The following is a 17,965-nucleotide window of genomic DNA, read 5'->3' as shown; positions in this document are numbered from 1 at the left end:
CACACCACACTGGTAATTGCTCTTGTAGCAGGTCTTTGTAGACACTTGCTCTTTTATCACCAGAGCAGTCTTTTTGTTGTTGTTAATCCATATTATATATATAAAATCAATAGGAAAAATATCCTCAGGTAAGGATTAACAACAACAAAAAGCCTGCTCTGGTGATAAAAGAGCAAGTGCCTACAAAGACCTGCTACAAGAGCAATTACCAGTGTGGTATACTGAACATTATCTTTTTACAATTAATACTTGATTTACACAAAACTCTACCAGGTAATTGGTTTCCTCTCCTTTTAATTCCATTTCAGTAAAAACAAAGAACACTAAAACTAACTGTATAAACAAAGATATACATGAAAGAACCCAATAAAAATGTGCAGTAACTTAGCACTTCTTTTAAAAGACTGAAGTGAAAGACACAAGTAAAAATTAAAAATCTATAATAGGCCTCTGCTTCCTGCCATTAAGGAATAAGACAATCTGGATTCATTCTCTTACTGCGAATGACTAGCAAACAAACAAAACAATGGGCAACATGGAGTATAAGGCCTATGAACCCTTGGAGTAGAGAAAGAAAGTGAGCACTGTGTTTGCCCCAGTTTACTGCCTGGACAGTGTATGAGTCAGGAAGAATCCAAGCACCAAGTAGCAATCTCAATGACTTGCGGAGACAGAAACAGGAGGTTAGGAAAAGCCAAAGCAGCTAGAATGTGTAGAAGTAGAGAAACTTTAAGGGATTTAAATAGGGTTCACTTAAGTATCTTTGGTTGATAGATCTGAGGATATATGGTTGACACTCCACCAAGCCTAGGAAAAGAACCAACAGAAAGCTTATGAGGGCTCAGAATAGTTAAGGGTCCCACCAGCCGGAATTGAGAAACCTCATTCAATGAGGCATCAGGTGGAGTCCTCCCAAGAGTATCATCTTAGTAGTAGGGCTATTCAGCACTGAAGACTCAATCTGTCCTAACAAAACTTAAAAGCGAACTTTAAAAGGATCAAATTAATCTCAAGTAACCTAACTATGTGCTAGAACAAAATCCAACACTCAACAATGTAAATTTACAATGTCTGAATCCAATCTAAAATCACCAGGAATGTAAAGAAGCAGAAAAATATGACCTATAACCAGAAGAAAACTAAATCAACAGAAACAGAGCCAAAAAACAGAAATAATAAAGGTCTGAGCAGACAAGGGTCAATAGCTGTTGTAAATATGTTCCATATGCTCAAGAACATAGAATAAATCATGAACATGATGAGAAATGGAAGATAAAGAAGGAACATCTAAAAATGAAAACATACTATCTAAAATGAAAAGATACGCAGCCAGCCCTGGTTTGCAGCTTGGCCTCGCCTGAGCACCTCAAAGCCAGCACAAGTAGCAGCCACCTGCAGATGGCTTGGTAACTCATGCCCAGTGGCCCCAGGCAGAACATAGGCAGCAGCTGACCGTGGCCTACACTTCCTAGGAGGACCCAGAACCAGTGCACCCAGTGGACAGCTTCAGACCATTTTGAAGCACCACCACCCAACCACCTCCACAAGTGACACACTTAAGCGACGGACTCAGCAGGCACCAGAGCCCCACTGAAGTAAGTCCTGCTCTGGAGTTAGCCTCTGCACAGCCGATGCTCTGCAGTGATCAGTGCTTGATGGTCAGTGGTCACAGCCAGTTGATCCTTGCAGCTGATCAAACTGGGGGTAAATCCCTCCCACTGACGTGCTGATTTCAATCAAGGCTCAACTACAAGAGGAGGAAGGTGTGCTCAACCCACACCTCAAGTGCCCAGCTTCGGTGAGCAGAAAGGCTGGGCTACTAGACGCTATATAACACCTACTACATTAGGACACTCTACCAAGCCTGGGAGACATAGCAGCTCTACCTAATACATAGAAACAAACACAGGGAGGCTGCCAAAATGAGGAGACAAAGAAACATGTCCCAAATGAAAAAACAGAACAAAACTCCAGAAAAAGAACTAAACCAAAAGGATACAAGCAATCTACTAGATGCGGAGTTCAAAACATTGGTTATAAGGATGCTCAATTAATTTAGTGAGCAAAATCAACAATATAAAAAAGGACCAGACAGAAATGAAGGATACACTAACTAAAATAAAGAATAATTTACAGGCAATCAATAGTAGATGAAACCAAGAATCAAATCAGCAATTTGTAATATATAAAGAAGCAAAACACACCAAATCACAACAGCAAAAAAATAATAATAATAATTTTAAATCCAAAGATAAACACAAAGAGGCCAACACATCATAATTAAAATGTCAAAGGTTAAAGACAGAGAGAATCTTAAAGTAGCAAGAGAAAAGCAGTTAGTTACATACAAGGGAGCTCCCATTAGACTGTCAACTGATTTCTCAACAGAAACTTTGCAGGCCAGAGGGATTGGCAAGAAATATTCAAAGTGATGAAAAGCAAGGACCTACAACCAAGATTAGTACTCTACCCAGCAAAGCTATTATTTATCGTTAAGGACAGATAAAGAGCTTCCCAGAGAAGAAAAAGTTAAAGGAGTTCGTCATCACCAAATCAGTATTATATGAAATGTTAGTCTTCTTAATGAAAAGGGAAAAAAAAATATGAACAAGAAAATGGCAATAAATATATATCTATTAACAATTGAATCTTAAAAACAAAGGAACAAGCAGAACATAAAGAGACTCACAGATATTGAGAACATTTTAATGGTTGCCAGAGGGGAGGGTGGTTGAAGGAATGGGTATAAAGGGTAAAGGGATTAAGTACAAATTGGTTGTTACAGAATAGTCATAGGGAAGTAAAGTACAGCATAGGGAATATAGTCAATCTAATCTAATAAAAGACAAACATGCAAATTGACCGTAACCTTTGCTATGCCTTAAACCACGCCCACCAGCCAATCAGAGCAACTGTATGCAAATTAACCCAACCAAGATGGCGGCCGGCAGCCACGGAGCTGAAGCGAGCAGGAGGCTTGCTTGCTCCAGTGATGGAGGAAGCCAGCCTGCCGATGGCTCTTAGCTCCACTCAAAAGCAACAAAGTTGCAATTATAGAAGGTAAATAAACCCCAGATATCTGCTTTCAGCCAGCCGTGGCCATGGAGCTGGAGCGAGCAGGAGCCAGCTCTCAGCTCCACTGAAGGCAACAAGTTTCAATTATAGAAGGTAAATAAATCCCAGAATAAAAAAAAAGAAAAAAAGGAGAGGCTGGGAGCTTCCGTCGCCAACGGGCTTGGCCAGCCTGAAAATGGCCCTCAGCCCCTCACCCAGACTGGCCAGGCACCCCAGTGGGGACACCCACCCTGAAGGGGGTGTGACCAGCCTGAAAACAGCCATCAGCCCCTCAACCAGGTTGGCCAGGCACCCCAGTGGGGACCCCCACCCTGAAGGCGGTGTGACCAGCTGCAAACAGCCATCAGCCCCTCACCCAGGCTGGCCAGGCACCCCAGCAGGGACCCCCACCCTGATCCGGGACACCCTTCAGGGCAAATCAGCCAGCCCCCACCCGTGCACCAGGCCTCTACCCTATATAATAAAAGGGAATATGCAAATTGACCCTAATGATGGAACGACTGGAACAACCTGTTGCTATGGCAAGCACTGACCACCATCCTATATAATAAACGGGTAATATGCAAATTGACCCCAACGGTGGACCGACTGGAACAACCTGTCGCTTTGGCACACACTGACCACCACGGGGCAGACGCTCAACGCAGGAGCTACCCCCTGCTGGTCAGTGTGCTCTCACAAGGGAAGCTCCGCTCAGCCACAAGCCAGGCTGACGGCTGCGAGCACAGTGGCAGTGGCGGGAGCCTCTCCTGCCTCCTCGTCAGCACTAAGGATGTCCGACTGCGGCTTAGGCCCGCTCAAGCTGTCAGTCAGACATCCCCCAAGGGCTCCTGGGCTGCCAGAGAGATGTCTGACTGCCAACTTAGGCCCAACCCCCCGGGTAGCTGGCCTAAGCCAGCAGGTGGACACCCCCCAAGAGGTCCCGGACTATGAGAGCGTGCAGGCCAGGCTGAGGGACCCATGTGTACAAATTTTCATGCCCCAGGCCTCTAGTATTATAATAACTATGTATGGTGTTAGATGGTTATGAGATTTAGTGGGATGATCACTTAGTAAATTATGTAATTTCTAATTACTGGGCTGTACACTTGAAACTATATTATAATGTATGTAAACTGTAATTGAAAAATAAAACTAAATTAAAAAAGATACAATGGATGGGATTAATAGATGAGGCAGTGCAGTAGCCAAGATCAATAACTGTGAAGGCTCAGTAATGGAATAATTTTTTAAAAAGAAGCAAAGGGGTGTAAAAAGAAAAATAACTTGACTTGCAGGATAGTATCAGGTGTTCTAACATATGTGTCACTGCAGTACCATGAAAAAAGGTGGGGAATATTTGAAAAAATAAGCAGTATGTAAGTACTCAAGCATAATGGCACTGTAAGTACAATAATCAAATCAAGTGGCAATTCAAAAACATCAATAAGCCTTGCACTGGTGATGTGACTGCAAAATAATGAAAAATTCTTTGTAAAATTTCAGTATTTCACAGCACAATCTTCCCTTGATTTACACACAGTAAACTTAAGTTTGCACATTAAACTCATGCAAAACAAAACAAAACAAACCTAACCAAAAAAAAATTGAGTTTTAGGCTTAGAAGATAAAATAAGTTTTTTTTCACTACTGTGATTTGGGAGAATATTCTGAGTCATGCAGATCAGGGACAATTTTTTTCTTTCCTCAAGATTGTCCTGCAAACTGCCAAATAGCTAGCATGCTTGGTCCAAATCATTGGCAAAATTAAGTCAAAATGAATTTAATAGGACAAGAGTTTATTTTATATGTAATAATAAAAAGTAAGGTAAAGATACAAAATTCATAAATATGCTCAAAGATTTTTACTAGGAAGAGAGGAGTTGACAAAAATCTGTAATAATAAAAGCATAATATGCTAATTAGACTGGACATTCTTCTGGATGAAGCCGGGGCTGCAAGGGCCGAGCCCCTTGCACAAATTTCATGCATCGGGCCTCTAGTCATCATTATAATAGAAGACTGACATATCCTTCTCCATGCCTGACAAAAATAAAAAATAAAAAAGGCAGGGAAAGGGCTATTTGGGATGGAGATGGGATACTTGAAAAATGTAACTGATAATTTAAAAATCACATTCTCTATCCACAATAAAATTAGCTTAAGAATAATAACTATTGGTTCTAGTCAACCACTTGGTAATCTTAAGGGCAAAGAAAAAAATCAGTATTGCAATAAAAATACCTTAAAAAAGACACTGGGGGGGTAGGGGAGGCCAGGGGAAGGTCAAGGGGAGAGAAAAAAAAAAGGAGACATATGTAATACTCTTTGTAATACTTTAAGCAATAAAATAAAATTTTTAAAAAACCTTAAAAAGATTTATAGGAAACTATGTAATATTTAAAATAGCATTGTTTTGTAAAAAAGATACAATGATCACTATAAGCTAACCAACTTATAAAAATTGAAATAAAAAACTTGAAATACCACCAAGAGATAACATAACCATAAATAAATGAAGAATTTTAGCAAACTCATGTAAACTGCAAAATATACTATAAAATCAATCCCAGATTAAAGGAATAATTAAAATTAATTTTACTTTTAAAAATTCTACAAGTAAAGTACTTTGTAAAAAAAGATTATCTTGCAAGTGAACCCCACTTCTGAGAGAACTATGGTTATTTTAGTACTAGTGGCCCAGTGCACGGATTCATGCACATTGAAAGGAAATTGGGAGCCTGCACCCGCGTGCCCAGGGAGTTTCCAGGTCTCTGTGAGCTGCCGGGAAGTCATGTGGGGCATCTGTCCTCCTCCCTGCAGCTTCCTGAAAAAGTATTTCCAAATATCCTTTCTATGGCCAGGGTCGCACCTTGCCAGCCGGGAGGTCCCCAGTGGATGCCTTAGATCGTGCTGGACGCTTTCCACTGCTCAGAGCCAGATAAGAGACACTCCAAGGTGAACAATATAAAATTAGGGATCTTGGGGGTTGGGGGTTCTCTGTTGCCCACACCCTCACCCTTCAGATCCATCTCTCTTGACTCTTACCCTGATTGTCAGTCGCCACCTTGTGGCCACTGTTATATTGCTGCCTTCCTCTGTAACTCTGGGGCAATCGGTAAGGGATGAGATTTGATCTTGATGCCCAAGGCTGAGTTTCAGGAGCCTGGCGACGATATCAGGCTCGCCCTGGTTACTCTGAGGGTCCGCACTTCAACTGTTCTCTGAAGATTGTAACTGCAGGCTAATGGGGTATGAGGGATGTAGCAGTGCGGTAAGCGGCAGGCAGCCAAGGAGGAGCCCGAGCTGGGCCGGCACCGCTCCCACTCATCCAGGCCCTGCTGCACCTGCCGCTGCCACTCAGTAGCGCTGCTGCAGAGGCAGGAGAGGCTCATGCTGCCGCTGCAATGCTCACCAGCCTCACCAGCCGTGAGCCTGGCTTCTGGCTGAGTGGTGCTCCTGCTATTGGAGTGCACTGACAACCAGGGGGCAGCTCCTGTATTGAGTGTCTGCCCCTCTGGTGGTCAGTGTGTGTCATAGTGCCTGGTTGACCGGTCATTCTGTTGTAACGGTCGCTTGGGCTTTTATATATATAGACATATCCTTCCAAACGTTTTCCATGTGTATTTCACATGCTCAGTACAAAAATAACACATTTGTATTGAGAAAAAATGTTGTCTACCTTATATCAATGAGTTTAAAACAAAAGTTACAAAGTGTGTTTGATTGTATTTGTATAACATTGAAGCATCATGAAATTAGAATTTAGACAGGGAGACCAAGTAACATAAGCTTAATATCATTAGCATGATAGTAACATGAAAACTGGCAATAAATGAATTTCTACAAGGTAAAGAAAGTAACAAGATACCACTACACACCATTCAAATGACAAAGTTTTTAAAAAAATGACAGTCCCTAGTACTGATAATATTGAGCAATGGGAACTCCTCACATAAGCTGGTATGACTGTAACGAGGCACACCCACTTTAGGGAGGAAAAAAAAAGTTTGGAAATTTCTTATATAGTTAAAACAAACACCATGTGATCCCAAAATCTCATTACTAGATATTTACCCAAGTCAAATGAAAACTTATGTCCACACAAAAATCTGAACACAAATGTTCATAGCACTTTATTTATAACTGCCAAAAACTAGACACAACACAAGCAATCCTCAACTGAGGACTAAACAAAAAGTGGTATAACCATATAATGAAACATCACTCAGCGATAAAAAGAACTACCGATACAAGCAATAACATGGATAAAACTCAAAATGCATTATACTAAGTAAAAGCAGCCAAATTCAAAAGGCTACATACTATATGATTCCATTTATCTGACATTCTGGAAAAGGGACAGATCAGTGGTTGCTAGGGGCTAAAGGTGGGACAGAGGTGGACTTCAATGAAAGGAACAGGGAACTTTTTAGAGTGATGGAACTTTTTATCTTGAATGTGGTAATCACTATATGACTGCTTTTGTTTTTTGTTTTTTTTTAATCAAAGCTTGAAGAACTATGCTAAAAAGGACAAAGTTCAATGTATGTAAATTATACTATAAGAAAACAACAAAATCCAGACACTGGAATCTCATCCCAGACATTTCAAATCCTAATTTGATGTTTTACTTACTGGTTATGCAATGCCTTCCCCTAAGGCAGTGGTTCTCAACCTGTGGGTCGCGACCCCTTAGGTGGTCGAACGACCCTTTCACAGGGGTCGCCTAAGACCATCCTGCATATCAGATTATTTACATTATGATTCATAACAGTAGCAACATTACAGTTATGAAGTAGCAACGAAAATAATTTTATGGTTGGATCACAACATGAGGAACTGTATTTAAAAAGCCAGAAGGTTGAGAACCACTGCCCTAAGGAATACCATAAGATTTTGGGCAATCCTGGCATTCAATCTCCCCCAATATTATTTTCTAGTACTATAGCATTCACCAAATTCTCTAGGAAGGTTAAATGTTTTACACCTACCATATAAATACTTACGCTCACCCTCATGCCTTGTTTAGTTAGGTGTATTGTCTACCTTGCCTATAATACCACCTTTCCTCTTTTCCCAATTCTTTCAGCCCTTCTATATGTTGGCCATTAAAGAGGCAAGAAAAGGGGGGGGGGGGTTAAATTCATACATTTCTGTAACAGTAGTAATACACCAGAAGGATAATGTCTATAGATGCAATTTTTTAAAATGCAATTTTTACACAATAACTGAAGACAAGTAGGAAAAATACTTGTATTTCTAAACACAGTTCATAGAACACAGGAAGACAATTCACAAAAGAATACTGGTAAAATGTAAGGAAATAGCCAAATCAAATTTAATATAACACTATTTTCTATCTCATAAGCTACAGGAAAAATACAAATTGTTTAAAAGACTGATATTTGCCGAAACCGGTTTGGCTCAGTGGATAGAGTGTCAGCCTGCGGACTGAGAGGTCCCGGGGTTCGATTCCGGTCAATTGCGGGCACATCCCCAGTGGGGGATGTGCAGGAGGCAGCTGATCGATGTTTCTCTCTCATCGATGTTTCTAACTCTCTCTATCTCTCTCCCTTCCTCTCTGTGAAAAATCAATAAAATATATTTAAAAAAAAAAAAAAGAAGACAGAACTCTTGAGATCTATCTCATAAGCTACAGGAAAAATACAAATTGTTCAAAAGACTGATATTTGACTACATTGTAGATATACTACTTTGGAAAAGAATTTCATAATTTATATAAAAAGCCACAAAGTAGTCATTCCCTTGGAACTTTGTCAGTTCCAGAAGTGATCCCGCTGAAATAATCCAAAAAAATAATTAAGATATAAAGATGCTCACTAATGTCTTTAAATTATCTAAAGCAGTGGTCGACAAACTGCGGCTCACAAGCCACATGTGGCTCTTTGGCCCCTTGAGTGTGGCCACGAAGTTTCAATCACACTGTACGTGCGTGCCCACATGTGGTATTTTGTGGAAGAGCCACACTCAAGGGGCCGCAGTTTGCCGACCACTGGTCTAAAGTGTTAGAGAATATAAGAGAAACATCAAATGTTCTAATTCTGCCAATATTCCTTTCACATTTTGCTCTAATTTTCCCTGAAATCCTTCTCCCTTTTTACCCCTTTTTCTACAAGCCTTGGTTGGCTCTTCATTAACCATCAGCAAGTGCAACAATGTGGTAACTGGAGATGTAGTCTCAACTCTATTTAAGTAATAATTTGACCAAGAGTACTAGTAAGTCAATTAATTTTATGAACTTCAAATATCTCATTTGCAAAGAAACATAAATTAAGGCAATCTCTCTCTTCAGAGAATTTCTCTTTCATAGAGCATATACAACATATGTTCAGGTATTTAAATAAACTCCAAACTACTGGGGGAGGAAAAAAAACAGTTAACAACTGGGGGAAAACAACATGCTTTTATTAGAAAACTTCCAACATGGAAAACCGAGGACCTGAAATGAAAATTTATTGCTAATGTTGTGTAACTCTACCCATGACCATGAATCTCAGCTAGAGATCACACCCTGACAAAAATGAGTCTCAGATTTACTTCTTTTAAACCTGGAATTCATAAAAATAGTGATTTAATGCAAGATACTTTCAGTAAGTTACAAGCCAATCAATTATGAGATCAGAATAGAACTGAGACAGTGAAGCATGGTATTTTCTGCTCAGCTTGTCACACCACTGTTACAGCCCTAAACCACGGTACTGGAGATTTTCATGTTTACGAGATGGGATCTTGCCCATCCTTTATATATAGAAGTCAGAAACTACTTAATTGCAAGTGATAATGTATATACATCTAAGAAAAACTCCCCATTTTTCAAACATCACTGAACAAAACTTATATAAAAGAGCTGAGAAGAATCTGTTTTCTGTAAATTTATTTTAGCATTTTAGACTTTCAGAGTTCCAAAGATATTACAGAAAGTGCCGTATACTTCCCTAGTTTCTTCTATTGTTTACATCTTACATTTCTATGGTACATTTATCATGATCAAGGAACAAACAATAGAATATTATTATTAACTCAACTCCACACTTTATTCAGATTCCACTAGTTTTCCCCCTAGTGTCCTTGTTCAGTTTCAGGATCCATCCAGGAATCCCACAGTCCATGTAGTCATCATGTCTCTTTAGTTTCCTCTAGTCCAACGGTTCTCAACCTGTGGGTCACAGCCCCTTTGGGGGTCGAACGACCCTTTCACAGGGGTCGCCTAAGACCATCAGAAAACACATATATAATTACATATTGTTTTTGTGATTAATCACTATGCTTTAATTATGTTCAATTTGTAACAATGAAAATACATCCTGCATATCAGATATTTACATTACGATTCATAACAGTAGCAAAATTACAGTTATGAAGTAGCAACGAAAATAATTTTATGGCTGGGGGTCACCACAACATAAGGAACTGTATTAAAGGGTTGCGGCATTAGGAAGGTTGAGAACCACTGCTCTAGTCTGTGAGAGTTCCTCAGACTTTTCTTGTTTTTGATGATCTTGACAGTTCTGAAGAGTACTTGGTCAGGTACTTTGTGATATGTCTCTCAATGTTATTGTCAGGTGTTTTTCTCATGACCACACTATAATTATGACTTAGTGGTAGGAAGATCAAGGTGAAATGTCATTCTTATCACATCATATCAAGGCTACAATCTATCAATATGACTTACTGACAATCTGGCCAAGGTACAGTTTGCCAGAATGTGGAAAAACTGTAACGTTACCTGCTCCCACAGAAGGTATCCTGGAAGGAAGTCACTAAGTACAGCCCACATTCAAGGGATGGGGGTAGGGAGAGTATTAAGCCCCCCCCCCCCACCCCGAGTATCTACATAACTTTGGAGATTTTCTGTATGGGAAATTTATCTCCCCCTCCCCTTTTTATTTGTCCAATCATTTATCAGTATAAACTCACGGACATTTATTTCAAACACAAATGTAACTTAATGTGTTGCTCAAATTGTTCCAGATTTGGCTATTGAGAGCTTTTTCAGATTGATTCTTGGGTTCCTTTGACATGCTCCCATCCTTCTGTTTCTTGAGACTTCTGGAACTTTTTAAAAACATGTAACTTTCATATATTCTCAATATTACCACATATTAAATTATTTCTTTCATTTTATAGTTATATACTAAATTTTTAAGAATTGAACTCTCTCAGTGAGTTCTGAAGAGAAGCAATCTGACGGCGACTAAGATTTCTGTCCTGGAATAATTTCTCACTTGGTAAACTAGGGTACTTAAAAGTTAAGAAACTTTATGTGTTAGCTTTCTTAGAAGTTTTTCCATATCCCTGCAAGTTGGATTTCATATGAATCTTCTGGTATTCACTGTGCTTTTCTTTCAGATGTTGGGGAGGTGAGGGTGAGAACATTGCAGGTATACTGATCACCTTTATCTCTGTTAAAGGCAAGGACTGCTGTCAAAACATTCTGGCACACCATAGCACAGAAATTCTCATTTTAATCTAGTTTGTTTCAGATTCAGGGCTCCCATTAAGAAGCATGCTATTTTGTTTGGACATGATCAATTTTCATGATCTTTTCTCCTTTATTAGTTCAATATATATTCTATATGGCAAACTTCAGGATTGGCTCAACATAACTAATTAGAATATGATCAAGCCAAATTTCTTCTCCAAGGTAACTAATTACTCCCCAATATAAGAAAATACTTTCCTGAAAAAAGCATCTATAAAATGTTAGTTTCTTGTGAAAGGAGTAGGGCAGACTTAAGTATAGTTATTTCCCTATAGATAACTATAATGCTCTTTTATCACTGTTGACCTCTAGAGGGAGCTCAGAGTTCTTGTTACTTTTCCCAAAGATCAGGACTCCTCCTACAAAGGTGGTATATTTAAAATTTAAGAACATTTTATTAGGGCACTGTGAAGAGTAAGTTAAATGTGTGCCATCCCTTTAGGAATTTATTGCTCCTCAGCAGTGAAGAAGGCCCCAACTATTTCTTCTCTCCCTTCCAGACTCCTGTGACTTTTCAAACATTCATTCTCTTTCCCACTTGGCATTGATTAGGTATATTACTGTATCCTGAAAAGAGGATAGCTGTAGGCATTTGGAGGCAAATGCTCCCTCTTGCTGACTCTTGGTACTTTCAGGGTAGCAGGCCAATGAATCTCTGCCTTCCCCATATCAGGGCGCACATAGGGAAGGTAGAGATTTGTATGGCTCACTAGTATAATGCTAAGATGAGGCTGGTTCATGTTTGCCTAGAAACTCTAGTCAAGTTAAACTCCCATTCAGGCACCCACCGCCAAGGACAGAGGGATCATTACCGTACACACCTGTAGCACATTTTTGGGGCCACATCTGTAGGGAAGTTGTACAGGAAATGAAGACAAATCAGACTGCCAAACCTCCACTTCACCTGTCTACATATGACTCTGAGGAAGTAACTCAGTCCCTTAAAGGCTCAGTTTCCTCATCTTTAAATACCTGATGGAGTTGCTAAACATAAATAAATACAAAGATATGAGCCTTATATGAGGCACATGGTTAGATGCATTGATAAGCAGATGACACTGGCTAGGGTTTGGGCCTTGTTGCAAAGTAGAAACAAGCATTTAACCTCACTTGTTTCTAGGCTATTCAAGTCAATCTAGCCTAGATAACAAGTTCTCCACATGCTCCAACTTAGATCACTGCAACCTGAAGCTAAAGCCCAAACTAATAACAGAGTGTTACAGATGCCTTTTTTATAGACACCAAAAAGGCCTCGGGTTGAAGCCAGATTGGTCAGGAGAGGAATCTGCACCCCTATGTCTATTAGTAAAATATCACCTCGATTATACCATAATTTCCCACAATGAAGTAAGTGCTAATGGTCCTTTATAACCTTTTCTGAACCTCTGACTCAGAACGGGAACATGTTATGTGATAAGCTCAGCAAAGACCACTCACTGGCTATAGATGCTCATACAGAACCTACATTGTAATGTTGCCATGAGAGTCAGGGTCCATAGAGTAATTTCCAGAGATGTGTTCTGGAACCAGTCTCCCTTCTTTTTAACTTGTTCCCGGATAATCTGATATCATGTATGGATAAAATGGAATGGAACCATACCCTCCTGCAACAAAGAACAGAAAGATAAATAGTTGCTAATACATTTAGTCTAAAGGTTGTGATCTTAACAAACAACCCTTGGTGTATTAATCTTCTATAATAATAAAAGCATAATATGCTAATTAGACCCGACAGCCGAACGACCTTCTGGCTGTCATTCCGGATGAAGCCACGGTGGCAGGGGCCAAGGCAGAGGCAGGTAGGGGTCATCCGGCAGCAGGTGAGTGGTTAGGGGTGATCAGGCAGGCAGGCAGTTAGGAGGCAGCAATCCTGGATTGCGAAAGGGATGTCTGACTGCCGGTTTAGGCCCGATCCCGCAGGGATTCCTGCGAGATTGGGCCTTCCCTGCAGGATTGGGCCTAAACTGGCAGTTGAACATCCCCTGAGGGGTCCCAGATTACAAGAGGGTGTAGGCCAGGCTGAGGGACCCCCCCATCCCTTGCACTAATTTCGTGCAGTGGGCCTCTAGTGTTATATATAATGTTAAAAAGAGGAGCTTTAAATGAATCATTCTAAAACTAAAGTTCATCTTCGTTAGATGTTCACCAATTTTTAATTGGCTCATAATTTCACAAAGCAAATCACCGCATTAAATTGCCTTATATTGCAATTTCTCATGGAGATTATACAAAGAAATAGTACTGCACAAGCTCATGCACATCTATGCATGCGTTATTAAGCAAATTTTGTAGCAAGAATGGCTATCTGGTTAACAATATCTGCCTAAAATCATTATAAACTAGGATTGTTTGGGCCATGCTCAAGAACCAGAAAGCACTTCACTGTCTGTTTGTCTTGACAGATTCACACCCAATTCAAGTTTGTTTTCTGATAGGATTCCTCCAGCTCACCTATTAACTGGGTAAAAGGGGGCAGAATATTAAGAGAAAGAGGCTAGAGTTCTTTAAGGTATGTTACAGAAATTTCATCAACTTGATCCCAATAGCAAAATGGAGTCCATTAGGGAGTTTTAAATATGAGCAATCCAATTAGATATGCTCTTAGATTACTCAGTGTCAAGTGAAGAGGATTGGGAACTGGAAGATGGGTAAGCAGGGGGAAGTATGGAGACCAATATGAGCTACTCTAGAAATCCTGGTACACAATGATAGTGATCTAATACAATAAAGTACAGTAACAATATTATCATCATTAGCCAACATTTAAAATGCATTTACAGTATGGAAGATATATAATCCTCACAAGAAACCTATAAAGTTGGTTGTATTAATATATCCATTTAACAGAGGGAGAAATAAAAGCATAAAGGCAAAAGAGAACAAAGTGTACAAATTTGAAAATACACTTATGAAGTATATAAAGTAAGACGATAATTGATATGGTGTGGAGCTCTAAAGATGAAAGTAATAATAACATCCAGGTCCTCATGCTGGTACTTGATACCATTGGTAAATAAATATTTACCTTACATTAAGTATTATTTAACATCATCTAAATGGCAGGTATAATTTCAGGTTACAAAAAACCCCCAATATCCAGCCCTACCCGGTTTGGCTCAGTGGATAGAGCGTTGGCCTGTAGACTCAAGGGTCCTGGGTTCGATTCCGGTCAAGGGCACATGCCTGGATTATGGACTCAATCCCCAGTAGGGGGTGTGCAGGAGGCAGCCAATCAATGATTCTCTCTCATCATTGATGTTTCTATCTCTCCCTCTCCCTTCCTCTCTGATATCAATAAAAATATATTTTAAAAAACCAACAATATCCATTGGCTAAATACAAAAGATTGTATCATGACTGCTTTCACCAAAACTCTTAACCATAGAAATACATGATATAGTTATTACAGAAAAATAAATTGAAAGAAAATTCCTTTTGTTCATCTTTTTCATTTTTTTATCCTTTTCCTCTTGGTTCTTGTAGCCTAGTTTGCTCAAGATGATAATTTTCTTATCTTGTTTTCAATGGTATTTACATTGCAATTCATGTTCCCATTTTAAACTATTGTAATCATGTTTTTTCAAATGATTTGAAATTATTTTCATATGATTCCATTTTCAAAGATGCAATTTCTTTCATGAATCTCACTGAAAAAGAGAATTAAACATTTAAGGGTTTTTTTTCTCCACTTACTTGAACAGTTTATTTCTCTAATTCTAAAAACTGTTCTAATTTTTTATAAATCTTGTACATTTTTGTTGTTTTGTTCATTCAAGAGAGTCATTCCTTCAACAAATCCATTTATTACATCCCTGACACTCTAGATCAGTGATGGCGAACCTATGACACGCGTGTCAGAGGTGACACGTGAACTCATTTTTTTGGTTGATTTTTCTGTTAAATGGCATTTAAATATATAAAATAAATATCAAAAATATAAGTCTTTGTTTTACTATGGTTGCAAATATCAAAAAACTTCTATATGTGACGCGGCACCAGAGTTAAGTTAGGGTTTTTCAAAATGCTGACACGCCAAGCTCAAAAGGTTCGCCATCACTGCTCTAGATCATGCTAGTATTTCTAGGTTTTAGGGATACAAGACTAAATAAAATTTTTAAAAAAGTCCCTGCCCTCATGGATCTTATATTCTAGTGATGGGGCATTTTACAACAATGAATCATAAATATTAGGTAGTGCTAAGTATTATCCTATATAATAAAAGCGTAATACTAGTATGCAAATTGACCGAATGGCAGAAAGACTGGTTGGCGGGGGGCAGGGCCGGGTGAGCAGGCAGTGCTAGACCAGCCAAGGGATGTGCCAGCGGGCAGAGGGAGGGACCGATGATGGGGGGTGGGGTGCAGGGCTGGCCGCTCGCCAGCCACCGTCCCGATTGCCAGCCACCATCCTCTGATGGACCCGCCTGGTCGCTTCCTGCAGACGGACGCCAGGCTGCGGCTTAAGCCGTCAGTTGGACATCCCCTGAGGGCTCCCAGACAGAGAGGGTACAGGCCAGGCTGTGGGATTCTGTGTCCCTTCCCGCCCCCTGTGCACGAATTTTCATGCACTAGACCTCTAGTAAAAATATAAAGACCAATAAGAAAACAGGGAGTAATGTTGGTGGTAGGGGGTAGTACTTCAGATATGGTGGTCAGAGACATCCTCTCTGAAGTGACTTGGGCAAGAACCAAAATGAGCAGGGAATAAGTCATCCAAACTTATAAAGGAAAAGTATTCCTAGGAGAAGACCTAAGTTGAAATGAATCTGCTAAACTTGGTAAGACTAATGCAGAACAAGGTGGTAGAGGAGACAGAACATTCAGCAGAGGCCAGACCACATACAGCCTTGTAGGCCATGGTGGAAGAACTGTGGATTTGTTATATGAATGTAAGAAGCCACTGAAGCCCTGACCGGTTTAGCTCAGTGGATAGAGCGTTGGCCTGTGGACTGAAGGGTCCCAGGTTTGATTCTGGTCAAGGGCATGTACCTTGGTTGCGCGCACATCCCCAGTAGGGGGTGTTCAGGAAGCAGCTGATCGATGTTTCTCTCTCATCGATGTTTCTAACTCTCTATTCCCTCTCTCTTCCTCTCTGTAAAAAAATCAATAAAATATATATTTTTTAAAAAGAAACCACTGAAGAGTTTCTAATTTATGTGTTAAAAGTGATTATCTGTTGTGTGAATACAGTGCCAAAATGAGAGAACTGTTTCTAAGTTATTGCAGTAGCCTAAGTAAAAGATAACGATGGTCTGAATTCAGGTGGCAGCCATAGAAGAATGGATGAATACAAAACACATTCCAAAGATAGCACTGCTAGAACTAACTTGCTGATGATCAGAAGATGATTCCAAGGTTTTTAGAACCAAACCCTATCTATGGAGAAAAGACAGTGCCATTTACTGGGGAGAGATACACCAGAAAAGAGGAGCGTTGGGGTAAGATAGGAGCCAAAAGTTCCATTTCCACATCTTTGGTGTTGATTTCAAGCAGACATACAAGTACAAAGGTCATACAGGCAGCAAGACAGATTTCATAGCAGTTTAGGGAAGGAAGATGGGATAGAATTAGAGTATCATCAGCTAATAGAAGGCATTTAAAGACTAAACATGATTTCCTAGTGCGTGTTACAGATAAAAAAGAAGAGGTGCTTGAGGCTGTCCCACATTGAGCACTGAAGAGGAGGAACCAGCTAAGAAAGGAGATCATGCAAGAACTACTGGTGAGGTAGAAAGAACTTTTCTGGAAACCAGGCAAAGACAAGTGTTTCTAAAAGAAGGAGTGAGGAACTGTGTCAAAAAGTGCATTTAAAAAAAAAAAGTGTATAAAGATCAAGTAAAGTGAGGGCTGAGAATTAAACTTGGATTTGGCAACAACAAAGTGGTTTCAGTATTTCTTAAAATAAAACGTGTTTTCTGTGGCTTTATATTATAATTGTGAGAAGCAGCAGCTTTGGAGTTGCGTTGCCTAGGTTGAAATCAAATGATCTGACAGTCTGCAGTTAGGCTTATAAAGAGCATCCTCTTTATATGTGCCACCCATAAAGATTTTCCTTTATTTATGCCAGCGGTTCTCAACCTGTGGGTCGCGACCCCTTTGGGGGGTCGACCGACCCTTTCACAGGGGTCGCCTAAGACCATCAGAAAACACATATGTAATTACATATTGTTTTTGTGATTAGTCACTATGCTTTAATTATGTTCAATTTGTAACAATGAAAATACATCCTGCATATCAGATATTTACATTATGATTCATAACAGTAGCAAAATTACAGTTATGAAGTAGCAATGAAAATAATTTTATGGTTGGGGGTCACCACAACATGAGGAACTGTATTAAAGGGTCGCAGCATTAGGAAGGTTGAGAATCACTGATTTATGCCTTTGGTTATGCTGGAAAACAG

General features: G+C 39.7%; 1 protein-coding gene across 3 annotated transcripts in view; it reads right to left on the bottom strand.

Annotated features, from left to right (window-relative positions):
• Positions 1-17,965, bottom strand: part of PPP2R2A (protein phosphatase 2 regulatory subunit Balpha) — a 99,496-nt gene that overhangs the window by 44,090 nt on the left and 37,441 nt on the right. The window contains exon 2 of one of the 3 annotated variants that reach the window (XM_006095023.3): positions 13,026-13,164. The exons of the other annotated variants lie outside the window; for them this stretch is intronic. Within the exon in view, the coding sequence (XP_006095085.1) occupies positions 13,026-13,041 (16 nt within the window). The 5' untranslated portion in view covers positions 13,042-13,164. The remainder of the gene's footprint in view (positions 1-13,025; positions 13,165-17,965) is intronic. 3 annotated transcript variants of the gene reach the window in all.

This window comes from Myotis lucifugus, unplaced genomic scaffold, assembly GCF_000147115.1.
Source record: "Myotis lucifugus unplaced genomic scaffold, Myoluc2.0 scaffold_148, whole genome shotgun sequence".
Taxonomy (NCBI): domain Eukaryota; kingdom Metazoa; phylum Chordata; class Mammalia; order Chiroptera; family Vespertilionidae; genus Myotis; species Myotis lucifugus.
Note: the sequence above shows the minus strand (reverse complement) of the source record. Positions and strands in the feature narration are given on the sequence as shown.